Consider the following 24,374-nt stretch of genomic DNA (forward strand, 5'->3'; position numbering starts at 1 on the left):
AATGAAACAGAACAGTTAATCCTGTGCTTTCCCATATAAAAAGCCACTTTGTTTCAGACATAGCATTTTTATTGTAAAAGCAGACCTTGCTGTTTACAAAAAAAAAAAAAGCAGCTGAATTTGAAGAGAGTTCTCCCTAACTACTCATTATTTCTAGTAGATATAGTTCATTTTATGATATTAATAAAACTGGATCTCTTCCCCCTCTCTGAAAAGTTCAGGGCCAGGATTCTCCCCATTAGAGGTTTTTGGAAGCATGGTTTTTCAGATCTTCAGATACCTTGTGTTTGATCAAAAGACACTTTGCAGTTTTGTAAAGCTGATTTTATTTAAAGTTGATCATGTGAAGCACATTAATCTCCTGCTACTTCTTAAAATGCTTGCAGGAGATGTGACATAAAATGTTTATATATGCAAAATTGTTTATCCCTCAGTTGTATAATTTTCATACTATTTGAATAGTAGTGACTGTAGTAAAATGACATGATTTGCACAGGTATCGGTGTGATACTAGTAAAGGAATAAAATTCTATCCAGTTTGCAGAATAAAATTTTCTGAATAGGAACTTGTGTAAACAAAGGAAAGAGTTCGGTCTGTAGGATAGGATGCAATTTTAAACTATTATGTACAGGTTTGTGCTAATTTCCTCCAAATAAACTAAATTAATTGAATGGTATTAGAATCTGTAGTGGAGCCAAAGTTGCCTTTTCTTGATTCCTCCTAAAGTTAATCCCAGAGACTTTAATGCTGTAGAAGGTTGAGCTAACTCAAGATAACACTTGGATTTATTTGCTAAGTGGAGTATATAGTGAATGAAGTATTAAATGCTAGTGAAAGTAAAGTAAATATAAGTAGTGTATGTTTCTTTTTGCAGTGTTGGAGCGAAGATAGGTTAGTATAATTGGGTTGATTCCTAACTCCCAGTGCAATGAGTAAAACTAATAGCTGACAATTATGTTAAAACAACATTTTTAATGATTAAACAAATACAACATTATTTACATGTTCTACACATGATAGAAAAATCTAATATTTAGGTACAACTGAGAAAGCAGACATTTCCAATACATTAAAACAATGCTATCTTTGATATAGTTCATAGAGAAGCAAGAATTTTCAGCAAAAGTTGCTATTCAATTGTGGAAGGGAACTTAAGTATTATTAAAAAAGAGAATTCTTTTTTTTTTCCTTATGAATGTTTTGATTTTCTAAACTTTTAGTGCCCAAAGGATCTATATGCAGTTTGTCTTATAAACCCACAATGAAAAAGTTTGTTTCAATAACCTTAAAAGAGGATGCTTTTATCCATGTTTATTTCATCACTAGATAGATAAATCAATAGATAAATAGAGAATAGTAATTTATTTATGTTCTAGGAATTGGATAACTATTCATAATTAAATAAGAGATAATTGGATAATTTCAGAATGCTAATAGATAAATCTGTATCTGTTTTGACCTCTATTCCCTATGTTTTCTTATTGGAGGGGTTGGAAGGGAATGAAGAAAAGAAACCCCTTGTTCAGAAATTCCATCTCTGTGTTAGAATAAGGTAATTTAATCTTATTCATAAGCAGAATAACTTACCTTCATGGTTTCTGTTCAGGGATGAAAAAATAAAAATTAATTTGTGAACAATTCCTTCTTGTTCTAAGAATGTCTTCTATTTTTCCAGATACTAAAGGTTTCTGGCCTAATTGCATTTTTGATAAATATCAGTCTGTTCCATTTTTAGTGGCCTTAGCTCAGCAAGACATCTGTTCAAGTGTCAATAAGGTATATGATTCCCATATGATCTTAGTAATCTTCAGCTGAAGTTTTCCAGGTTTATTTGTTCAATAGTGTTACTCCTTGTTCCTTACATGAAATGTTTTCAGGTGGATTTCAAAATTTTACTCGTCATCACTCTGGGACCTTTTCCTTCTGTCAGCCTGTGACTATTTCTGTGGGTTTTGTATCTTTTTTCATTTCTGTAATACCATCATTTCTCACTCTCAAAATATTAAAGCAACTGCAATCACTATTGAAATAAGATACTTGTGTGTTGCCAAAGTTTGACATTTTGTCTTCTAAACTACTTTATAGTAGTTTTCCAAAGTGGCCCATTCTGTGTACTTCTCTTTCAGTAGTCCATCAGTAGTGCTAGGAATTGAAGTTTCTACCAATTTAATTTTGTTTTTCTGAGCAACATGCATTCTTCAATACCTGCATTTTAATCCCAGTGCTAGTCCACTGTCTTCTGTTATCCACAGGATATCTGATATTACATCTGATGTCAGTATGTTTTGTTCCTGTATTCTTTAGCCCTGAGTCATGCATTAGCGTACATATGCTTTTTATTTGATTTCACTCAGTTTCTCATCTGGATTAGGCATAGATCCCACATCAACTGTTTCTCCTTACTACTGTTTTATCAAGGCTGTCTCAAACATCCAAAATCCCCAGCATAACAAGGCCTCATGCAGCAAATTGCATTGTCTTACATTTCTTGTTCACAACCTGCATTTTTTAGCTTCCTCCTGTTGTTAAGTGTTTTGTTTAGGCCAATATACTGTAAACTCCCTGCAGATAAATAGTTATTTGTTCCCCTGAATCAGTCAAAGACTGATCTCTTGGGCAGACTTTGCACTATGGTTGTGTGATGGAACACTTCTGTAACTTGTGGGTTACAACACTGCAAACCAAGCCACAGACATTCAGAGTCTCTTCAACTTCTGAGTGCAAGGAATGAGGACTTGCTCTTCCTTCACCAGTAAAGCCAAAATCTGCGTGTGTAGGTGCATACATACAAGTATATGGTGTCTGTATATGTGTCTTCATTATTGAGTCTTCAACGGAAAGAAAGTTTCATATATGTGCTCCAGGAAATAAAAGTGTTTTAAATGGGAATAGGAGCAAAATATTTCTCTGAATTTTCAGAATGATGGATGCCAGGACGGTTTGTTATCAAGGCTATAAAAGTCAGTTTTAGTCTGTTTCACTGTATGCTGAAGAAAGGTTAGCTACTACATAATGTTGTGAAAGTTTTTTTGTCAAGCATGCCCCAGAGATCCCAGCTGCTCCAAACACTGCCTTTGAGGTGCTCTTTATTGTATTGGCAGATAAAAACCAGAAGTGGCATTGGAAATTCTTTTAAATATGCTTTAAGCAAAAATAATAAGGAAAGTGTTTCTCAAAGGGACCATTACCTATTTAAGTTTTTGATGTAAGTTAATATAAAAGTCTAAAGGTCTAGCAGCCTCCTTACAACTGTGTATTACCAAAGCAATGCAATGCAGGCTCTACAGATTAAAAAAAGTCTTACTAAAAATATTTTATATAAAGTTCTTTATGTATTTCATATGTGCATATATCCAAATACTTATATATATGTATATTTATGCGTCCAAAATGAGTTTATCTGTATAAAGCAAAACAAAAGCCTTTCATATTTTTCTTGCTCCCCAAAATGGTAGCATGAAATTAGTTTGTCACTGAATGGAGAATATTGTCCTGAGAATAGATTGGTAACAGTATATTCTGTAACTTCTGCTACTGCTGTATTTAAGCATTCTGAAAGAAAACCATGTTTAGTTATTGTCTTGGCTTGAAAAGACAGGTGTCTGCTGGGGAAAGCAGGAGCCCCTCTTGAAATGGAAAATGTAAAACCCCTCCCTCTGAATGATTACAAATTTGAAATTAAGTGGCTCTCAGGCAAAGACATGGGAATAGGAATAACAGTTCTTTACTAGGAAAATTAAAATACAAGTGTAATACCACAAAAAAAAAAAAAAAAAAAAAAAGAATACAACCTGACTCCCTGTTGGTCAGGGTGTTGGTAGCAGTCCAATTAAATGGTGGCTTCAGGCCCACTGGAGTGACAGGTGTGGTTCTGTTGAAGCAGAGGTCCTGTGGGTGAAATTTTCCTCTGAAGGTTCAGTGGTGATGTACATGGGCCTGGTCTTCCACTGGGAATCCAGTGGAGAAGACAGCTGCACAACTGAGAATCCAGTGGGGAAAGGCTGAGGTGATGTCCCAAATCTTAGACTATATCCAGGTAGGAATGCTTGTGTCTTCCCCCTGGGCGGAACATCTCACAATGGGATGATGTAATTTTATCAGTCATGCAGTGACACTCCATTAATAGAAGATATCTCCCCAGAGGGAGGATTGGTTGTGGAAGAGATAAAGAAAACTGCCCAATTAAAAGAAGATTACTGCCCCATCTCTATCAGATGGCAATAGAATACACACCCCAGTCACATCTTGTAACCTAAGACAATTCTGATAAACAAAAACTCTACTTAGTGATACACTGAATATGGGAAAGAGGATGTGAGACCCAGTCAACAAAAACCACCAGGTGTTTTGTGTGAGGCAATGTGCTCTGAAAAAATAGCGATCTTTATGGTTGTGTTGTTTGTCAAGAGTTGATAATCCCCTTGAAAAATTCCTTTGTAAGCTGATTTTTCTTTTCTGTTATGTAAAAGCAGATGGAAGTCCTCCAAGCACTACAAAATTCAGTAAGTTGCCTCTCCCAAGACATATCAGAACACCGAGCATATTTTTCAGCCAGTCTGTGTTCATCAGGTGAATAGGTGGGTGGATGGAACAATGCATTTTTTGTGGCTGAAGCACAACTGTCATAGTTTGTCCTTTGTTCTCAGTGTGTAACAAGTGCCTTTGGTAGATATTGGGTGGCATTTATTCAGTTCACTGTTCCTGAATTCTCAGTCCTGAGTTAGTAAGGGTACTACTGAATGTTGATCTTGTGTTCTTGGCCGTATGTCCAATAATGTGTCTTTAATGAAAACAGCTGTTGGATCTGCTCTTAGCAATGTGTTTCCCAATGCCATTCCTATGACTTGCATACCACATGCACTGAACCTCATCCTGGAAGAATGGCCAAGACTATTTGACAGCTAAAACACCACAGTTGCTCCCATAAAGAGCTTCTGCTGCCAAAGTACCCTGAACTTTGTAAGTCAAGGTTTTATGAACTCAGGCATGTTCAAAATATTTGAATGGGCTACAAGCTCAAACAGAAGCCACACAATTGGTGTGAATTATTTTTGTATAGCTCGCTGTGCAAATAGTGACAAACTCATTATAGGAATAAAGTTATGGAATTTAGGAACTGGAGGTTTTGTTAAAAAGCATTTCAGTAAAACATGAATAAATCAGAACAACAGTTTAGTATGTCTCTGGGTGCTTCCATTGAAAATATGTTTTGGTGATTTTCTGTAATCTTGGACTACATATTCTGTTGGTATAACTTTTTCCTCCTAATTTGTTTTTCTACTGGAATGTAGTACAGAAATTTTTTCTATTATTTTGTTGAATTTGGTTGTGTCAAAGCACACAGAAAACAGTGGAATTGTGTGACTGCGGGATTGTAGTCACTGTTAGACTTAAGTGATAAGTTCTGAAATCTATAACTGATTATTTAGTGACTCTACATTCTGCAAGTGAATATCCAAACTAAACCTGGACTGTTTGCTATTGGGAATTGTACTGCTGTTTGTTACCAGGCACCCATTTAGGAGGAACAAACAAACAAATGCACCTTTTTCTCTGCTTTCCCTCCCCCTTCCTCCCTGCCTTCCTTTCTGTCTTTGTTCCGCAACCCCCTCTTTCTCCCTCCCTGTTTCTCTCCCTTATTTTTTCCCCTTTGTAATAATTCTTCTCCCTCTTTCTCCTCAAACTCTTCAGTGGAGATATGTTTGCATTCCTGGAATGTGTCTATTCAAATGATAGCCTCTGAGCCAGGGCTGGTATGTGAATAAATGTTCCATGGTTCTCATAATACACTCAAATATGTATTGTTTTCTTCTACAGACTGTGTTGTTTTATCTTCCATTTAAAAAGCAGTAATAGCATTACTTATCTTCACCACCTGCATGCAGTGCTTGTTTCAACAGATAGGCTACTTTCTGATGGGAAGATCCTAATAAAATTTAGAGAACTTGAATAAATGCAGCTGGCAATATCAGTGCAATTAATTGATAAACTCTTTGAGAGAATAACCTCTAAAGCATTTTTGGTGTATGCTTTCCTAAAATTGTCCACAGAACAGAAAACTCAAGTGAGCATGGTTTGGTGTATAGCTTTTTGAAATCTCTATGAAGTAATTTTATTGTTTAGATTGTCTCCATTTTATAGTGTTATACATATGGATGCAAAACCTGCTACTTACAGAGCTTACTGCTCACATTTTGATTATCTTGCTGCCAGAGACTGCTCAGGAAGCTGTTTTTTCTTCTTTCTGTGGAATCTTGTAAGAATTAATTTCAGAGGAAAATGGAAACTTATGCTTAGTTTAGGTTTTGATTGAGTGGAAGAGAAAAAGGAAACTCAAATAATCTTTGCCTCAAAGTGCCTTTTCATTTTTTTTCTGATGTATACCTTTTTTTTTTCCTGTTTTTCAACTTTTAAAGCCATATTAAAATGCATAAAAACATGGTGATAGGAATCTGTAGGAAAACTGTCAATACTTAATTTTTGTTCAATATGTGTTATATGTTTATATTTCTTTTGGGTGTAGGTATCTTTTTCCAGCTTAAGAACCAAAAGTGTTACAAAAACAGATGTAGTGAAAATAAGCAAGAGAAGTCTCATTTCCTTTGGTGAACAAAGTTCACAATTAGCTTGAGTGTAATTTTATGCATGTTGTACCCTATCAAGCAGTTTTGTTGACAAAAGCTTGCTTGCTTGCATTTATCACAACTGATAAAAGATCTGTGATGCCAGACAAGAATTTAGCTACATGGAAAAGGGGGAAAGAGTGGGTCAGATGTTATAACATGTTCTAGATGTCATTCCTGCCAACAATTAATGGGAAAATTAATTTTATGAAGCTCTGTTTACAGACTGACATCTGGAGGACTTCTCGGCTTGGATAATTTCCAGTGTGTAGATTTATGTGCTACCATTCCTCCTCTTTTCCCCTTTTTTCCTTAAATATTTCATTTTTCAGATCTCTACCATTCAGTTAATTGTGAATGAATGTGAATTATTTTGTTGCTGTGATTTCTTTTAGGATTCAATGTGCATAAAAACTGAAAATACTTGCTAAACCAGATATTCAGTGAATACTTATTGAAATGTATTTAGAGATTAAAAACAGAGTTCTTTTAACTTGAAGACGTTCTGATCAGAGAAGTCAAAATATAGACCATGAGTAGAACTTTTGAAGTATGAAATGAAAAGCTTGTAATCCTAGCAGAAAATGTCTTTTTTTTCCTCTTTTTTTTCCTTATTTTTTTCCACTTAGCTGTCTGAGTTGTAAAATGTTTTTGAATCACAAAATCCTGGTCTACCATGGTTTAATTATTATATTGAGTAGTGTGTACTTGTGCCTTATCCAGTTTCTTTTTCAGTCTAGTGAAATTTTAAAATTTGCTTTGAATGTTTCCCCTCTTTCAGTGTGAGAGTAGTCGTAGTGTGGTCTCCACACCTTCCTTCCTGTGGGAAATCATAGCATGTTGTCAAGGGTATCCATTGTTATCTCGAGGATGTGTATCTGTGCTGACTGGAGCAAGAAAATGGAATTTCCTGTTAGTTTTGTTGGAAGAAGTGGGTACCACTTGTGTTGAGGCAGGCTGTGTGTAGATGAGGGTCCAGTCGTGAGACCCAGCCCTATGTATCTGAGCAAATTAAGGGACATGTTTAGCAAATTTGAGTAGCTCCTTTATTTAGAAGGTAGTACTGGTATTAGAAGAGCAAGGTAGAAATGATCCTGTAATCCTTGATCCTGTAATTGTCATTGCCTGAAAAAAGGTAAAAGAGTAAATATTATATTGCTTTATTTTCTGGTTATTTATTTAAATTCTGTCAATACTAGTGAAATCCTGTCCCATTGAGAACAGTGCTTTTAGAACAAGGAATGCCTTTATAAAACAACAATATTTAAAAACTATTCACAGGAATAGTTCACAGGAAACAGTTATTGGCATCCTTGCAGAAGTAGCATGTAATTATTACTCTTAATATTGATGCTGATAGTACTACTCTGTGGGTTCTGTCTAAATTTTCTTTTTTATGTAAAATAGTATGTTACTGGTAACATTTCAGTTCTCAGTATTCTCAGTACAATAATTGTATGGAAGAAGTTAATTTTACTTCTAATTGTAATAACTTCTGATGGTGTCATGATAAGTAAATCTCAATTAATCTCTCACATTAAAATCAAAATCATGACATCCTGCTTCCTTTTAACAAGTAGTGTGTTGTAGCTAAGGGCAAATAGACCTTTTCTAATTCTTATTCAGTTACCGTCATGATTGAAAACTAATGAAATATTTTGGCACCAAAGGCCATCAGTCCTCAAGTTACTGAATTTTGGGTTTTAGAATGAATGTTAGGAAATTTCTGAATTTCCATGTAGAAGTTCAATAGATACTAATTGACTTGGTGAGTTTTCAGTCATGCTGTTACAAAATGTTATAATATTAAGATGTATGATGTCGTTCTTAATAGTTCTTTGGGTCAAGAAACCTTAATTTTGTATCCTGTATTTACGACCTAGTATTTAAGAGTATAGATTTTATCTGAAAATAAGAATGTGAAAAAATGAAATTGACTTGTAAAGCACTGATTTCCATTTCCTCAAGTCTTGTAGTTTACATTTTAGTCACAATTTTCCAATTGGCAACAGAATTACTGGTTTACAGATATTTATTTTCATTTAGGCTGTTGGTACATTTATATTTAATGCAATGTCAGACATGACCCTACTGTTACAGTATTTTAACATGAAGATTTTTTTTTTAATTTCCGATTTTCTCTTCCAGTTTCATAGCAGGTATCCTAAATATTTGAAGCTGTCATGGGTTGAAAGTCTGACAATTTATTCCTGACCTTCCTTTCTTACTGAAAAAATTTGCTCACTGTAAATCAAATGTAAATCCTGTGATGCAATATACTTTCTCTCAGGGTGTATTTGGATAAAGCAGCTTGTGTCTTTACTCTTCCTTAGGAGCCAAAGATGCTGTATTAGTTCTTCATCTGGTAGGATTGAGTGTTTTCACAGGGTTCACTGGAGCTGCTGTGCTTTACCCTGGCTAGTCAGGGAGGTACATTTTTGCAAGACATGGTGCATTGGTTTCCAGTGCTTCTGAAACTGCCAGGGAAAATGCAACTCTCCTACTTAGAAATGCAACCTTTTTTTTTATTTTACTAATTTACTTTAGTAAAGGGAGGATAGCCTGTGTTGCTGCAAATTTGATGCACTTTTTATGGGGCTTGGAGTAGAACATGTCTTTTCAAAATAGAGCAACTCTTGCATGAAGGTAGTCTGTGTGCACCATTGGGAGTTAATGTGCTGCTTACAAACATGTGCGTTCAGAGCCCAATGGATGAGTGCATGGATTTGTTTGCTTGCTAGTGGTGTTCCAAGGAGGGCTGTGAGAAAAAGATGCAGCTCAGCTGTGTACTGTATTGTTGGCAATGCACTTACTGCGCCGCCATTTTTTGCTTTGGAATAGTGACACATCCTCCAGTGTCCTGACCACAGCTGTTCTGAAATAAATGTTCGTCAACCTATTCCACTGCAAGCCACTCCAGTTGGTACTACTATTCTACTACTAGATTATACCTCTCATCATGGTTTAAATGTAGGCATTTAAACATATTTGAAGAAAAAGCTATAAGTAATTGTGTTATCTAATGAATGGCTTGTAAAACAATGTTGAAACATACAAAGAAGATGTTATACCTTGCATCCTATAATTGCTTGAGTAAGGCATGCTATTGGACACCAAAAATGTCCCTGTGTTTCCTTTAATAAACATACTGTATTTAATAGCCCATCCAAAAAAATCAGCACGTCATTCTCTGTGGCAAGCTAACAATCTTCATAAGGTTTGTTGATTTTGTAAAGTTATTTCATTCACACTTAATTACTTTATTACAAAAATAGCTCCCAGTAATCTGATCTTTAATAAAAATCACATTATTTTCTATGTTTTATGTGGAACCAGTTTTGCATATTTTGTGGTCTAAGTTAATTCAAACTTTTTTTCAAGATGACATAAGTAGTAGAGAGAATTCATTAAAGCATAATCAGTCTTCTAAACAATGGTAGTAGTTTTCTTTAGCAAATGTTTCCTTGAAGTGGAAGTAAAGACTATTTTAGTTTTTTATGTTCCAGTCAGCTAATTTATCACCTCTTTTCCTCAGTTATGCACCCGTGAATTTGTTTTGTTGCATAAACCCCACATTAAGTGTTGTGTGTTTTCACCAAGGTGGCTGTGCTACAATCCCAGAATCTGATCTCGAGGAAAGGACCATTATACCGGGCTCCACAGTGGTGTTCGCCAGTCTCGGGCAGACCGCAACACAGAAATCCAAGCCTGGTAAGAAAAGGAAAATTATCTTATTTCACTTAGAGGTGTACAGCTCATCTTTTCAGAGTGCTTGTGGACACATGAAAAAAATGGCATATATTTCAGCCTTTGTTAGCATAATTTCTAGCTTTTCTTGCTACAATAGTACAATGTGTAGGATTCTGAACTTATTCAGCTTCTTCTGTCAAGAATGGCTCAGCTGTAAATGTCAGTCTTGGAATGAAATAACTTCACAGTTCAAAGGTTTTGTGCTGTGTAGTACTTGAATGAGATTCTCACAGGTTTTATTCATAATCTCTTCCACAGAGGCAAAAATGAAACTGTGGGCATTTTGGTGTAATAAAGGGGGTTTTTTTCCCTGTGGTATGGTGGTTACACTTTGTGCCAGCTGATTAAAACATGGTCATTACTTATCTTTTGTGGGGAGACTTCCTAGAATTTCAGAAAAATATTATTGGATATAATAAAATGAAATTATACTAGCTATAAAATATGCTGCATACAGTGATGACATATTTTCTGGAAAGACTTCTTGCTGCCGGGAACTGTGATATAGTGTTAATATATTTTAAAAGCAGCTCTGTAAAGTACTGCCTTGCAGTTTAATAAAGTGTCTGGTAAATTCTCAGGGTTTGACTATAGCAATTTTGCTTGCTAAGTTGTACCTTCACACTTCTTTTCCCTTCTCCTTGACTGATTTTATCCTATAATATTTATTATAAAGTGTATTTGAATGTTGCTTGTAAATCAGAAGTCTTCATTATAGATGGGTGTTGAAGTTAAGAAAAGCAGCTTAGAGGTTGCAACCAGCAACAGTCAAAAATAACAAGTCCTTATTCATCTGCAAGACCCAGTTAATTGTGTGCTTAAAAAGCATCCAGCTGCTTGTTTTCCCAGCTAACTGTAGCACAGACAGGCAGGGAGGTGGAATAGATAGTTAATTTCAATAGCAGAATTTACATTAGCAAATTTTTAATAGTGGGCAGGAAAGAAGGATATCTAATGAAGGATATCAATGTATAATAATGCCATAGCATAACTTAAAAATTAGTACCTGCTTACAAAAAAAAACTGGAAAAATCCCCTGAAGGCCTACAGCTCTGACTTTTCTAGAGTGCTTATTACTTGTGGTCCTCATGGAAGAAAGCCTGTCAGAGTTGACATAAATATAGTTTAACCTTTGCCATCTGGATATATTAAGTAACCTCCTGGTAATGGAAAAGTATATCATCTCTCTGATGTGGGATACAATCCTGATAAAATTCCAACTTTAGGCAATTAGACCAATAAATCACAAATGTATGGCAGGTTATATCTTTTTGTCTGGTGCTCCAGTCTTCTGATCAAGCACATATTTGTTCTTCAGTGGTTAGTGTTCTCCTATATTTAAATAACCTTATTACTGAAATGGCTAGCAAGAGTGGAAAAGTGTAGAAATGTATTCATGAGCTCCAGAAACAACAGCGTGGGGACCTGCATATCCTAGTGCAGGTCTTAGCCCATGATATAAATTGAGACTTACGTCACATAGCTGGCTGTTGTTGCTTTGTAACCATAAAAGGCAGAATGAAAACTTTGAAAGCTTTTTAAAAGTCTTCAGGTTTACAGCCATGTGTTATACAAGTGAGTTTAATTCATGGTAAGAATTGACTGCCATCTGCCAGCTAGTGCTGCAATATAGAGAACACCTAGAATATCTGCCACCGAGCTGTCTGGAAATTCTAATTGCTATGAGTGTAAGAGCCAAGGGAGCTACTTAAACCTGAAGGTAACAGTAGGCATGAAATCACAGCCTTTCAGTGTTTTTCTGTACATGATATTTTTGGACTGAATTCTTGCTCAGGCATCACAGACTGCAGCAAGACCATGGTGATTACAAAGAACCCTCAAAGACTGTTTTCTGTGTCTTATGTAAGTTTACATTTAATTTAACTGTGCAGTAAATGAGAGAGGAAAAAAGGACAAAGTAGAATAAAAGTAATTTTTCTTGATATATCTTCCTTCATTTCCTAATGGAGTTCAAGATTATCATGATAAGTTGAAGGTTGGTTGTTTGATGACCCTAGTGACCTAGTGGGTCGCTTCCAGCTCAGGATGTTCTGTGATTATATGATAATGTGTTGCATGAGCTATGCAAAGAACTGAGGGAAATGAGGGACTGAGATCTGGAAGAATGTTCTGTGAGAAACTGTGCTATAGGGCATCATCCTGTCACAGACTTGCAAATTATCTCATGCAAAGTATTATACTGAGACATTCCAGGCAGCTGATAAGCATGTGAGTGAGACTTTTGGCTTTACTTGGAATAGTTACTTAGGAGAGCAGAAAAAAATATCTAGTAGTCATCTACAAGTCTGTGCAAGGACAGAATGAGTGGTTTTAGCCCAAACATGGAGTCTCTTTGGAAAGGGAATTACTGGATTTATGATGTTTTCTTTTAATTGCTGAAATAGTTCTCACTGGGTTGGGTTTTTTTTTAGTTATTTTTTTCTAATCCAAGTATATTGTGATTTCATAGTAAAGAATGGGATCACATTCATGATATTTGGAAGCTAATGGTATTATTGCAGTTGTAGGAGTAGATACTTTTAGATGGCTTTTGCTTTAAGTAGGTACAAAATACTCCCTTGAAGTTCTCTGCCCCAGTGAATGGAAAATAATTCGTCCATTTCTCACCACCTCAAGACATGGAGTCTGTGTGGATTGCATTGGGATGAATAATGTTAGCATGATAAATCCCTGCTAATTTTGTTCTTGCTGTTTTAGTTAGAAGGAGGACAGAGCAGCATATATTGCATATAGACTGCACAAGCCTAGTGAAGAGTTTGAATGTAATTTGAAGTTCACTTGTTATGTCTTTACTTTTTCCATGAGCTCACAGCTATAATACTAATGCTGACCTCTACTGCAATCAAAAATACGAACGTAGTGATTGTAGACTCTACATAGGTACTGCAGAATTCCGTTCTCTTTTGATGCACTCTTCTTGCTGTCTTCTATTTTCTTCTTTACGAGTTTTGAATTCCTAACCAGAGTTGCATCTGCTTGAGGGATTTGATTTTTTTGAGAAGTTTTCATGTATTCTAGAAGGTAACAATTAAAAGAGATTTGCAGAGCTCTGCTTCTCAAGCTCTCACTTGTGCTAGAATATTTCTGATGGAATTAATTGAAAATATGGTTTGTCACAAAGAGGTAAAAAGAAGTTGTACCTGCAGGCTTTTTTAGAGAAGTCTCTAAGAAATACGAGAAACTGTCTTAAAACAGCAATTAAACTGTGCTGGTGGTGAGCTTTAGGATGTAATAACATGCACATATATCAGTATATAGTCCTTAAAGTAAGTATTTTGAACTCTTTGTATGCCCTGTGCTGCATGCTACTTACTATGAAAGAGAACTTCCCAAGACCTTTTTTCCCAACAAATATTCCTACTGATTATTTTACACAGAAAGGGTCTGGTTGTCTTTTAATGAGTAAAGAGTTTTATGCTGGTAAATCATTACTAACTTCACTAAATTGATGGAAAAGCAGGTTTAAAATTTAGTATGAATGAGAGAATGTTTGGCTTGAAAAATGAATCTTGGTTTTTTTGGTTGTTGTCATTGTTGGGGTTTTTTTGTTGTTGTTTTTGTGTGAAAACATTGTGCTGAATACATTGTAATTTCCTTACTTGTTCAGAATTTTACAGCACTGGAAGTCAGATTTGTCAAATGTCATGACATGCAGGTATTGGAATTTTCACAACTTGTAAGACTTGATTTTCCTGTCAGAATTTTTAATCTAAGATCCTGTAAACCTATTCTGTAAATGATCTATCTAAACAACAACAAAATCTTAAAGATTTAAGGGAAATATTTGCCTGACTTTGCCATGATAATTCAGAATAATTGTCTCTTCCTGAGAGAGCAGTATGGCTCAGTATTTACATTTATTGTTTAAACACAAATATTTCTGAGAAGCTATTTTTAAGACAAAATATTTAGCATTTGGATTTGCTACTGTGCTTCCACTGTTTTTGTTAAATTCTTTGTATGTTGCTGTCATGCAAATATTTAGATGGCTTAAAGATTACATTTCAAAGTTCTCATCTTTTATGATTATATTTAGTAAAGTAAATAAACTTCCATAGTTTAATACTCAAAGCATCTAAGACCAAAACCTGTATCAGCATTTATATTTATGATTGGGATAGATTTTTAACTGTATTTAGTTTGAAACTGGTTTATTATTTTTGATTAAATAGGCAGGCATCTATACATAGACAACAGTGAGGTTGAGCTATAAACTACAGTAAGACAAGATATTTTGAGTCAGATTTTAAAATCACCCTCCAAAGTTGCACCCAGACATTGTACAGCTGCATGTCTTCAGTGTATTTTATTTATTTTGTTACTTTTCCTCCAGCATTGGATGGTAATGTTCATGTAGATGTTGTAGGTGCCAATTAAGAGTATCTTTCAACTTCACCCTTCTAATCAAAGATTGCTGTTTTTAATAGCCTAGACAATTTTAAGAACTATCCCATGGTTCCAGCTCACAAAGATGTTTACTTGCACTAACTTTTTAATAAACAAATTGAAACTATTTTCCTTTAAAGGGTCTAGGGACACATTATATTTATCTATGTGCTTAATTTTTCTTATTAATACATAACTGTGTGAAACTGCAAACTACATTTGCTAAGTAGCTCGTCAAAAACTGATGTAATATAGGATGAAATTTTGTGATAGTGTTTCATTTATGTGATTTTACAAAGGAGTACTCTTAAACACTTGGCTTTCTATAAAGAGATAGTAAGGAACTTTTGTGTATGAATTGCTGCTAGCTCTCCACTGAGTCTTTTTATTTTTGTGCTGAATTGTTCTTAATATTATTTCTTGCCCACACATATGAAGAAGGGCATATATTCGAATTTGTTTTGAGGAGTGCCTAAATTTGCTGTAAAAACTCTAAAACAGGTCTGTGAAAGATTTCTATTTTTTCTCAGACATATATTGTCCATGTATTGGACTAATAACTGCCCTAAATTTTCAACATGCACGAGTAAGGTGCAAACGGCCTTACTTATGTAATTAATTACATAGTAATTAATTGCTATTGTAATTAATGTGATTTGCTGCCCTAGTAATCATCTAGATACTGATGTTTTTGCCAATTACAGCAAAAGTATTTGCAATGTACAAAGCAATTAACTTTTCCAGATTAGACAGTATAATAGGACAGAAATCAATTGTACTACTAACTGTATTGTACATGAGATTAAATAAAAGCGAAATGTTTAAGTTAAGCTAAAGATAATTTTGAAAAAATGTCATTACTGTCTAGAGAGGGGTTTCATGCCCAGAGTGAACTTTCTAAACAATCAGCTGAATTAATCAGTACTGTTTGCAGCATAGGCTTTTCAGCTCTTCATGGCTACAGTCTTGAACCTGAACTTCTGTCTGAAGTTTTGTTACTACACTCATGGCGGGGATTTTTTAACAGACTTATTTTTTAAAAGTCACGAAGGCCCAATTAACAGGTCTCATCTGAAGGGGTAATTGTGGTGCTGACAGTTTGAGTATAGTTTCAAGCATTTTGACAAGTGAGTTGCAACACAATGTTTGGTCATTGGCTAACAAAGAATCCCAAATTAGAAACAAATCTGTCAAAAATGCGGAAACTTGTGATGGCCTCAGGTAAGTGAAAGCTCCTTCAGACCTAACCTCATTAGTTGCTCACTTAGGTATTTCCCACTGATGTATTGTGGTATTATGAGACTAGATCCTTGTTTCTTTCTCTGTGGACATTGCTATGCAATAGGAAAGATACCAGGAGCCTGCAGCTGGGCCCACCTAATACTTTAAAATTGCTAAGCTAATTGTTTCCACAAGAAAAGGTGCAAAGAAAATCACTGAGCTACAAAAAGCCTATTTTTCTGAAAAGAGTTGAAGAGATTTATGGAGATTTTCTTTTCCACAGAGTCTGTTTTTCTAAAGAGCAGTACAGCTTAAGAGATTAATGTGAAAATTCCTTCATTAAGTCAATACCAAATGAAGTAAAGTTTCTCTTTTAGCAGGAGCTTGTATATACATCTCCTCTGAAATGTAATATAGCACATGAGAACACAGCAAGTCTTATATATGTTGTATTATTTGCAGATTGTCTATATTAAAATGTATATTGCCAACTGCAGTAACTGAGTAAAGAGATCAGTCTCTGTGTTTGCCCTATACCAGCAGTTGTTATAGTGTTTTACAAACTCTTTTCATTCGGAGGTTAAAAAAGTCTCTGATTAATTCTGCTTTGTTTCATGACTGGCAATGTAACAAAGAACTGAGGGCTGCTTTACACTCTGCTTTGTGGGTTGTCTCAGAATTTGCTGTGACATCATGGAAGAGAGCTAGAAAATTAACAAGTCATGGTATAGAGAGCCTGACCCTTTTCCTTCAAATTTGGTGGCTAATAGAATTGTTTGTGTGAAGTGTTTTGTTATTTAATGAAGAGAGAATTCAAAGGCACTCCTAAAATTATTAGGAAAAGATTGCTGTTGCTGCCGTTAGGGAGCAGAAAAGAGTGATACAAGGCATAACAACATATTCATGGTCATATCCAAAGCTTTCTGGAATCTATCAAAAAGCCTTTCCTTACTTTTAATGAGACATGAACATGAGAAATCTTGATGGGTAATGGCAGGTAAGGAACACATAAAAGATAGGTTGAGAAGAGAGGGCATGCTAAATATGAAACAAACCCAAAAATAAAATCTAAACACATTTTTAGGAATTATGATTAGGTTTTGTAGGCAAGAAAGGGGAATTGTAGCACAGTGAAAGGAATAAAAAAATAAAGAGACGTTTAGAAGCTTTCTTTTGTGACTAAATGTTAGCTTTCACATTTCCTTGGCTGTTTTCCTGCATAGCTATGAGCTTAAGAGAAGTAGATGATTGCCTGTCACTCAGATTCATTCATGCACTTGTCATCTGCAAGTAAAGATGGGCAGGAAAGGAACTAGTCAGACTTCTCTGCTGTTTGCTGCTGCCTACTTTTCATATGTGTTAGTGCAGATTAATACTCCATTTTTCTTATGGGTTTTTATAAGACTTCTTGTGTTGCTTTTGTTTCCTCACACCAGTTATTTCCTCCACTGCATCAAGTGCTGCCGTTTAAAGTGCACACTACAAATATGCCCAGCATTCTGTATTTTTTTCTCATGGATTTGAACTGCTGGCTACTGTTTTCTTTAGCTTGGGTGAAGTATTTTTACTCAACACTCAGTAAAACTTGTTTCTCAACACATGTGTTTATCTACCTAATGCATTACCAGCTCTCCAATTCTGCAACACAAAACTTTGTACCTCATTTTTTGTTTAACTGGAAAATTGTAATTTTTGTACAGAATGTGGATAGCTTTGAATTTTATACATTCTTTGGACTAGTGCATTATTCCTGGCTTCACTTCTTTTGTCAGATTTTTGTTGGTTTGTGAGATAGGCCACAGTTATCTGTGCTACTTTCTTAACATTGTAGAATAGTATCTGTAGATTTTACATTCTGCTGTTCATTCTTTATATTTATTTGTGTTAGATATTAATGGTTTCTATGTTAATGTAAGTCTTTGAGAACTATAAACATTTCATGCTACTCTTATTTCTAATGAGGTGTTATTATTTAAAAAAAAAGAGAGAATAAAAGGACAGAGATGCTCATCAATATTATTATTTGAATGCCTGCTCAAAATTCCAAGCCAAGAAGAATTTAGATGCTGCCAGGCATATTGAATCCTGCTCAGGTTTTATGGCCTGGACAACACAGTTGGCAGACAGACACTTTTGGCTTCTGCCATCCATCTTTGTATAAAAGAGGTAATTAAATCAGAGGCATTCAATAGCACAAAACAGAGCCAAGCACTCCACTTTAAGATCTCCTCTACTGCTGAAAACCAGTACTACAAATTTCAGGAAATCCCAAACACTCACTGAGTATTCCAAGGAGTTTTTCTGATGCAGAAACTTGGAATTGTATGACTTTTATATCATACGTAAGTCAGATTACACTTAGTAAGGGCTACTTTTATAAAAAAACTGTTTCACTACCTGTTTTAGAACCCTGAAGTTAATATTTTTGTAATCATTTGCTATATCAGATGAGTATTAGTTATTTGTTAATTCCAGGATGAGCCTTTAAAATGGTTTTCCAGGTCTTTTTTTCCAAGTTTTACAAAATGCCAAGACTCACTTTATAGCCTGTCAACATTGGCCACCAAATGGAGATTAGCTCTAGATCTTCAGGAACTGTTTGCTGGAAAAAAAAAATGACGTTGTGGAGGTGTTAGAGGTTATTTTCCAAAATATCTTCTTTTAGAAGTAATTTTAGTGTCTTGCGCCCCTTTCTCCCCTTGCTGTTCCAGGAGGCAGCCATCCATATTATGAGCTAATGGCTTAAACGTTCTTCAGAGAAAGGAAAAAAGGACTGGTTTTGAGATACAGGATTGCGTGAAAGCACCTGAAACTGCAAGGATCAGTTCTCTCTCCCTGAGGACTGACTCTGCACCCCCTGAAAAATAAGGGATTTGAATGGAAACAGTTACTCTTATTTAAAGAACTGCTGACACGCCTCAAAAGAGGGAGCACATTCCCACATGCTTTTTGTTGGAGAATGTTACTGGAACTGCAAATAGGTTTTCCATGTCATTTTGTGGAAATTATCAGTGCCATTATAAGCCACTTTGGAGTTTTGCTAGAGCTTTGAATTGTCACAGAATGGATATTATTGGTGATATGGATGATGTGTTTTGTCAGTTCACATCATCTTAGTTAAATAATATTGTGAATAGTATTGAAATATTTCTGAGGTTGGAGTTATAATTTTTTTCCTCTTAATTATTGAAATGAAACAGTCAAAATGCTACTGCACCCTCAAGGTTCTACCACTCACAGCTTTTCTATAGAGGCAGTGTGATTGCCATGCTTGTATGAGAAAGTGATACTGTGATCCTGGTGTTGATATGTCTCAGAAGAGGCTTTTACCCCACATTCCAGTAGTCTATTGTAGATAAAAAATTTTCTCACTCTGGTGTGCTGAAGCAGTACACATTTTGGTCATGCTGGCTGTAATTCTTTAAACTAGCTACTTAAAATGGACACTAAAATTCTTATTTTGCATTTGTATGCCGTAGTGTTAGGAGCTCTTCCACAGTTTTTAAATTCTTCACTCACTTCTCCAGAGTGAATATATGCCTAATCCGCATTCTACTTGTAAAATAAAATCTTATGGGGCCCCATCCTTGTGTGCTGTCACAACCATCATAGTTGATGGACTCTCATGAACTCCTTGGTTCTTGAATTGGTTCTCAGTGCCTGTGGTTGTGAGATGCAGCACATGTGACTATGTTTTACCTAATAATTGAATCTATCACATTTTTACTTAAGTCACTGTAGAATTAAATGTAGTAGTTATTGACATTTTCACTGTAGTTAATGCAGGTCTTTTGATGTCTGCTGATCAAGGGATAGATCAATTATAATCACAGACTTCAAAAGTCAGGCTTCCAGAACTGATTCAAGTTCACCACACTGATGAGGGTGATTGGATGAGTTTATTAAGGAATTGTTTAGTACCCTGGGACAAAACAATTACACTTAGGAAGGTTTCCACGAAAGGGTCAAGCAAGTAGCCCTTGTTATTAAATTCAGCAGTTCCAACAATGCAGTGCTTATAACTTACCCTGAGGTTAGCAGTTATTTTGTCACCCTCATCAAATATTTATCAGCCATCACTGCTAAGCACATTCTAGTTCTGAGTTATTTTGTATTGTTGTACTCCACAGAGTATCCTCTCAGCTATTTCACCTGTTAGAGTAATTGTCTTCCTGTGTTGGGGTGTCAGCCTCACCAATTTAGTATTAAGCCTACTGAAATATTTCCAAAAGTAGGATATGAGGCTGAAGTAGGAATGAATGAAAAACTGGGTAAGTGCTGAATTTTGTAATAGCTACTGGAATATACAACCAGATGTACTCCTGCTGCATGAAGCAGCGCATGAAGCAGGTGTGTCTTCCTGGCCTGTGTTAATGTATGTACCCATGCATCAGGGTTTGCTAAGCAGTAGGTCAGTGCACAAAGCTGAATAAGCTTGGAACTTTGGAAACATAGGCTGGAAGCAAAAATAGTTTGTATCTTCTAGGACAGATTTTGTGTTCAAAATTTGGTTCTCTTTAAAAGGAAAAATAGAAAGGTGTTCCAAAATGGTAATCAGAACAGGATATGATATTTAGAGTGGTGTTAGAGCTAGGACTGATTCCTTTAATGGTACCCCCAAAACAAATGCATGATATCGCTTAATGAAGACACATTTCTTTTATTAGTGTCATGTTGTTTTACAGCCCACATTCACTCACAGGACAAGTGTTGGGATTTTGGGGTGCTGACAGACAAGGTGAACCACAAGAGAAACTCTGTAGTTCCTTAGCTTGCTCAGTCTCTGAATAGAGTAAAAAAATTTGTGGCACTGGTAGGCTACATAGTTTTCCAGCTCATTGTGTAGTTAATATCTAGCAAATAAAATACTGCTTAATAAAACCTGAAGTCTTCATTTAGTTGTCTTTAAAATTTCTTTTGGGTCCTTGCCCTGTAGAAGGCTGTACAGTTATGAATTTAATCATAATTGAATTGAATCAGTGATTTATTTTTTTAAAATGTGTTTTGGCTCATAGATGTCACAGGTGACTTCAGAGCTAATACCTTTAGTGTGATGGACAGGGTGATGGTCTGGTTAGGATTGTGCAACACCCCAGCTATGTATTAGCACCCCAGAGAATTACTACTTTAGAAGCTAGAAGCTAAGTTGGTTTTCTGAAAAATAGCCTTAGCAAAATGTTGCAGCTTGGATTTTGATGTGATCTCAATCCCATTCAAGAAAACCTTAAATAGAAAAGCTAGGAGTAAGAAATAGTAAAATTATCTGCAGTTAGACAGAGTCAGAGGTCTCCTGTGGCTCTATTTATCAAGAAAATTTTGATCTTTTCTAGGTTTATTCTGTTGTGTATATTCCAGCAAATATTACTTTTTTTTTTTTTTTTTTTTTTTTTGTGCTTATGAATACTAACAATTTGTCACTTTGAGCTTGGCAACTGCTGTAATTGCCGGTGAGAAAGATGAAAAAGGAGCAAGGTAAGAACAGGGGATAGAAGACAACAGCACAGTAGAAAATACCACATTAAATGTACCACATCACATGGGTATTAGTTCTCTCCCCTGCCATCATAATTCAGTAAAGCTTTTGATTGTGAAAAGTGTGATTAAAAACATGTGCACACTTTCCCCTGGGCTGCACTGCTAGCAGTATTAAACAAGCAATCACTGCAACTGTTCCTCAGATCTGTTGCTAAACATGCCTGAAAAGATAACTTCCGCAGTACTTGGGGTAGCTAACTGAAAATTAGACTGGTTGTATCCAAATGAGCTACAGCCTAGAGTGGGGAGGTTGCCATGGCTTTATCTTTTCATCCTCTCAGCCCCCAAGTATTTCTTCATTCACTGGTGCCAGCCACTATTTATAATGATCAGGTGGTAAGGCAGCTTTAGGGAGCTGAACAGATGAAAGTTTCAAAATGTGGTTTGAGTTTTTTTTTCTTAACCTTAATCTTTATCCATATAGTTAGACCATCAAAAGTACAGGTTATTGTCTTGTGGGGTCAGTGAGCTATAATTATGTCCACAGCTGCAAAACTGCTAGTTCTGCTGTGGGGGAGCTTGGTATGTGCATCATGATGCAGGGGGAGAGCATGAACATCCCTGTGGCAGCAGGCCATAGCTATGTCAAATTAAGTATAAAATGTGATTGCCCTCTAGCTTTTGACTTGATCACCCATCTGAATCATTCACCTCACAGTGACAGGAGCATGAGTGCTGGGTCAAGGAATAAGGGAATGGGGAAACCGCAACTGCACCACCTTATGTAAGCCTATGCTGTCACAGTAGCTAAAGCACAGAGTCTTAAATAGGAGCATTGAGAAAAGAACCCAGAATGCTAATAGGATATTTTATGTGTGCTGTGCCTTATTAAGTGTAATTGTAAAGTTATTTTGAGTTCTCTTACCTAATGAACCAGTGCAAGAAGTACCAGGTTATTTTTATGCCATGGAAGGTGGTTTGTGTATGATGGGGAGCCTCTTCATTCTTGTGTTCACAGTCCATTGTGCCAGAACTCATTTATGCTTTTTCCTGGCAATTTTCTCACAGCTCTAAAACTGTGGATACAGGACCTAATCCAACAAAGTTTTTAAGCATGCACTGCCAAGCATATGTAGCCTCCCTGGACTCACAAGGGAGTATAGTAGGCAAAGTGAAAATGCCCTCTGGTCTTTCTATATCACCTGTACTTGGTCCTTCTTGGAGTAAAATTGGTTGTAAGCCTGAAAGAAATGTCATATTAGGACAGCTGCTTCTCCTATTCTCCTTAACATTTCCTTGGTTTTGTCAAATGGAGAATAGGTCAAGACTTCATCATGAGCATGTAGCTAAGCCAACACATAAATACCCTTAGCAGCAGTTTTACATTTTGGAATATTTATAGCTAACAGCTCAATTTTAGGATAACAAACTGTTCAAGGTCTGTGTTAGTTCATTTTCTGAAAAATACAATTTTTATTCTGGATGAATTCCAGATGTTTGAGCATGGACTAGAGATCAATCTGAAATGGTCTAAAATTAAATACCATTTGTTCTTTTCCCTTTGTAAATAGGACTTTTCAGAGAGGCTATTTGATAAACACAGTTGGAATAATGTGTAATAACAATGTGACTAAATAAAATTGTATTTCTCTTGCTTTCTTAAGAACTGTTCTGACAATTATGCACTGACTGAAAGTCGTGTATCACATCCTGTGTTTCATTTCCTTTTCTGGATCCTCAATATTTGATATTTACCATCATGTAATACCCCATGGCCTATATTTATTCTCTAATGCAAAGATAAACTCAAAAACTGTTATGGTTTGATGCTGGCGCGATGCCACTGCCCTAATGAAAATATATTCTCTGTGGTGTCTACTGTGAGATGTGATCAGAAATAGAGCAAAGCAGGCTCCAACTTAGGAATAAAGGAAAAAAAAAAACTTTATTAACTTACAATATATAAAAGAAACACACAGAACTCAGAATGAAAACCTTCCAAAAATATTCCTCCTCCCCCCACCAAATTTCCAACTCAGCAGTGAGACAAAACCTTAGATTCTCCATCAAGTTACCATCCTTCAGATCACCAACACTCAGTCCATAACCATCCTTCAGCTAATCAAATCTCAGTTCATCAAGAACAGGAGTCCCTCTTGTAGCATAGGCTTCCTCAGGAAGCACAGTTGAAACCTCTTGTGTTTCATTGTCACACGTGGTACCGCCTGGAGAACATCTGCCATTGTGACTTCTTCCTTCCATTTCCAGTGCTCTGACCACTGCACATGGACCAGGGCTGCTTCTAGGGTTCCCCTTTTAAGGATGCTTCACCCAGTTCCAAAAAAGCCACAGTCTCTCACTTTGGGGACAGCTGTCCCCTGCAAATTCACCCCCTGGGGCCGAGGGGTCTTACGAACAAGATCTTCTTCTTCACTGAAGATGGAGCACCACCCTCATCATCAGTCTCTGTTCATGCACTCCTTCACATAACATCACTGCCCTCTCTTGGCTCCAAGCCATTGTCTACCCCTAAATGCAGTCTCTGTGTCACAGGAAAAAATGGTTCTTTCCACGGCTATGAAAGAAAAGTCCAGCCAAGCCACTCCATCATCTCCTTCCACCTAGGATTCCTCTCAACTCTTCTGCCATCTTTCACTTGCACAAACTTGCATCACACTTGCCCATTTCCTGCTATTCCAGCTCCATCTCTCTTCTCATTCAGATCCAGGAGGATCAGTATTTGTAAGGTGTCCATCATCCAAGAAAGGGGTTAAAATCCCGGGCTCTGCCTGCCCAGAACCTTCCCTAGCCTGCTGGGCACCTCCTCACTGCACCCCCCTCTCCCTTCCCAGTCACGGTGGCACAGGCTCTCTATCTCCGAGCAGCGGGGTGGGAGT

General features: G+C 36.2%; 1 protein-coding gene across 1 annotated transcript in view; it reads left to right on the forward strand.

Annotated features, from left to right (window-relative positions):
- Positions 1–24,374, forward strand: part of BBS9 (Bardet-Biedl syndrome 9) — a 287,596-nt gene that overhangs the window by 161,686 nt on the left and 101,536 nt on the right. The window contains exon 22 of the mRNA XM_009095997.4: positions 10,225–10,335. Within this exon, the coding sequence (XP_009094245.1) occupies positions 10,225–10,335 (111 nt within the window). The remainder of the gene's footprint in view (positions 1–10,224; positions 10,336–24,374) is intronic.

This window comes from Serinus canaria, chromosome 2 (genome assembly GCF_022539315.1).
Source record: "Serinus canaria isolate serCan28SL12 chromosome 2, serCan2020, whole genome shotgun sequence".
Taxonomy (NCBI): Eukaryota; Metazoa; Chordata; class Aves; order Passeriformes; family Fringillidae; genus Serinus; species Serinus canaria.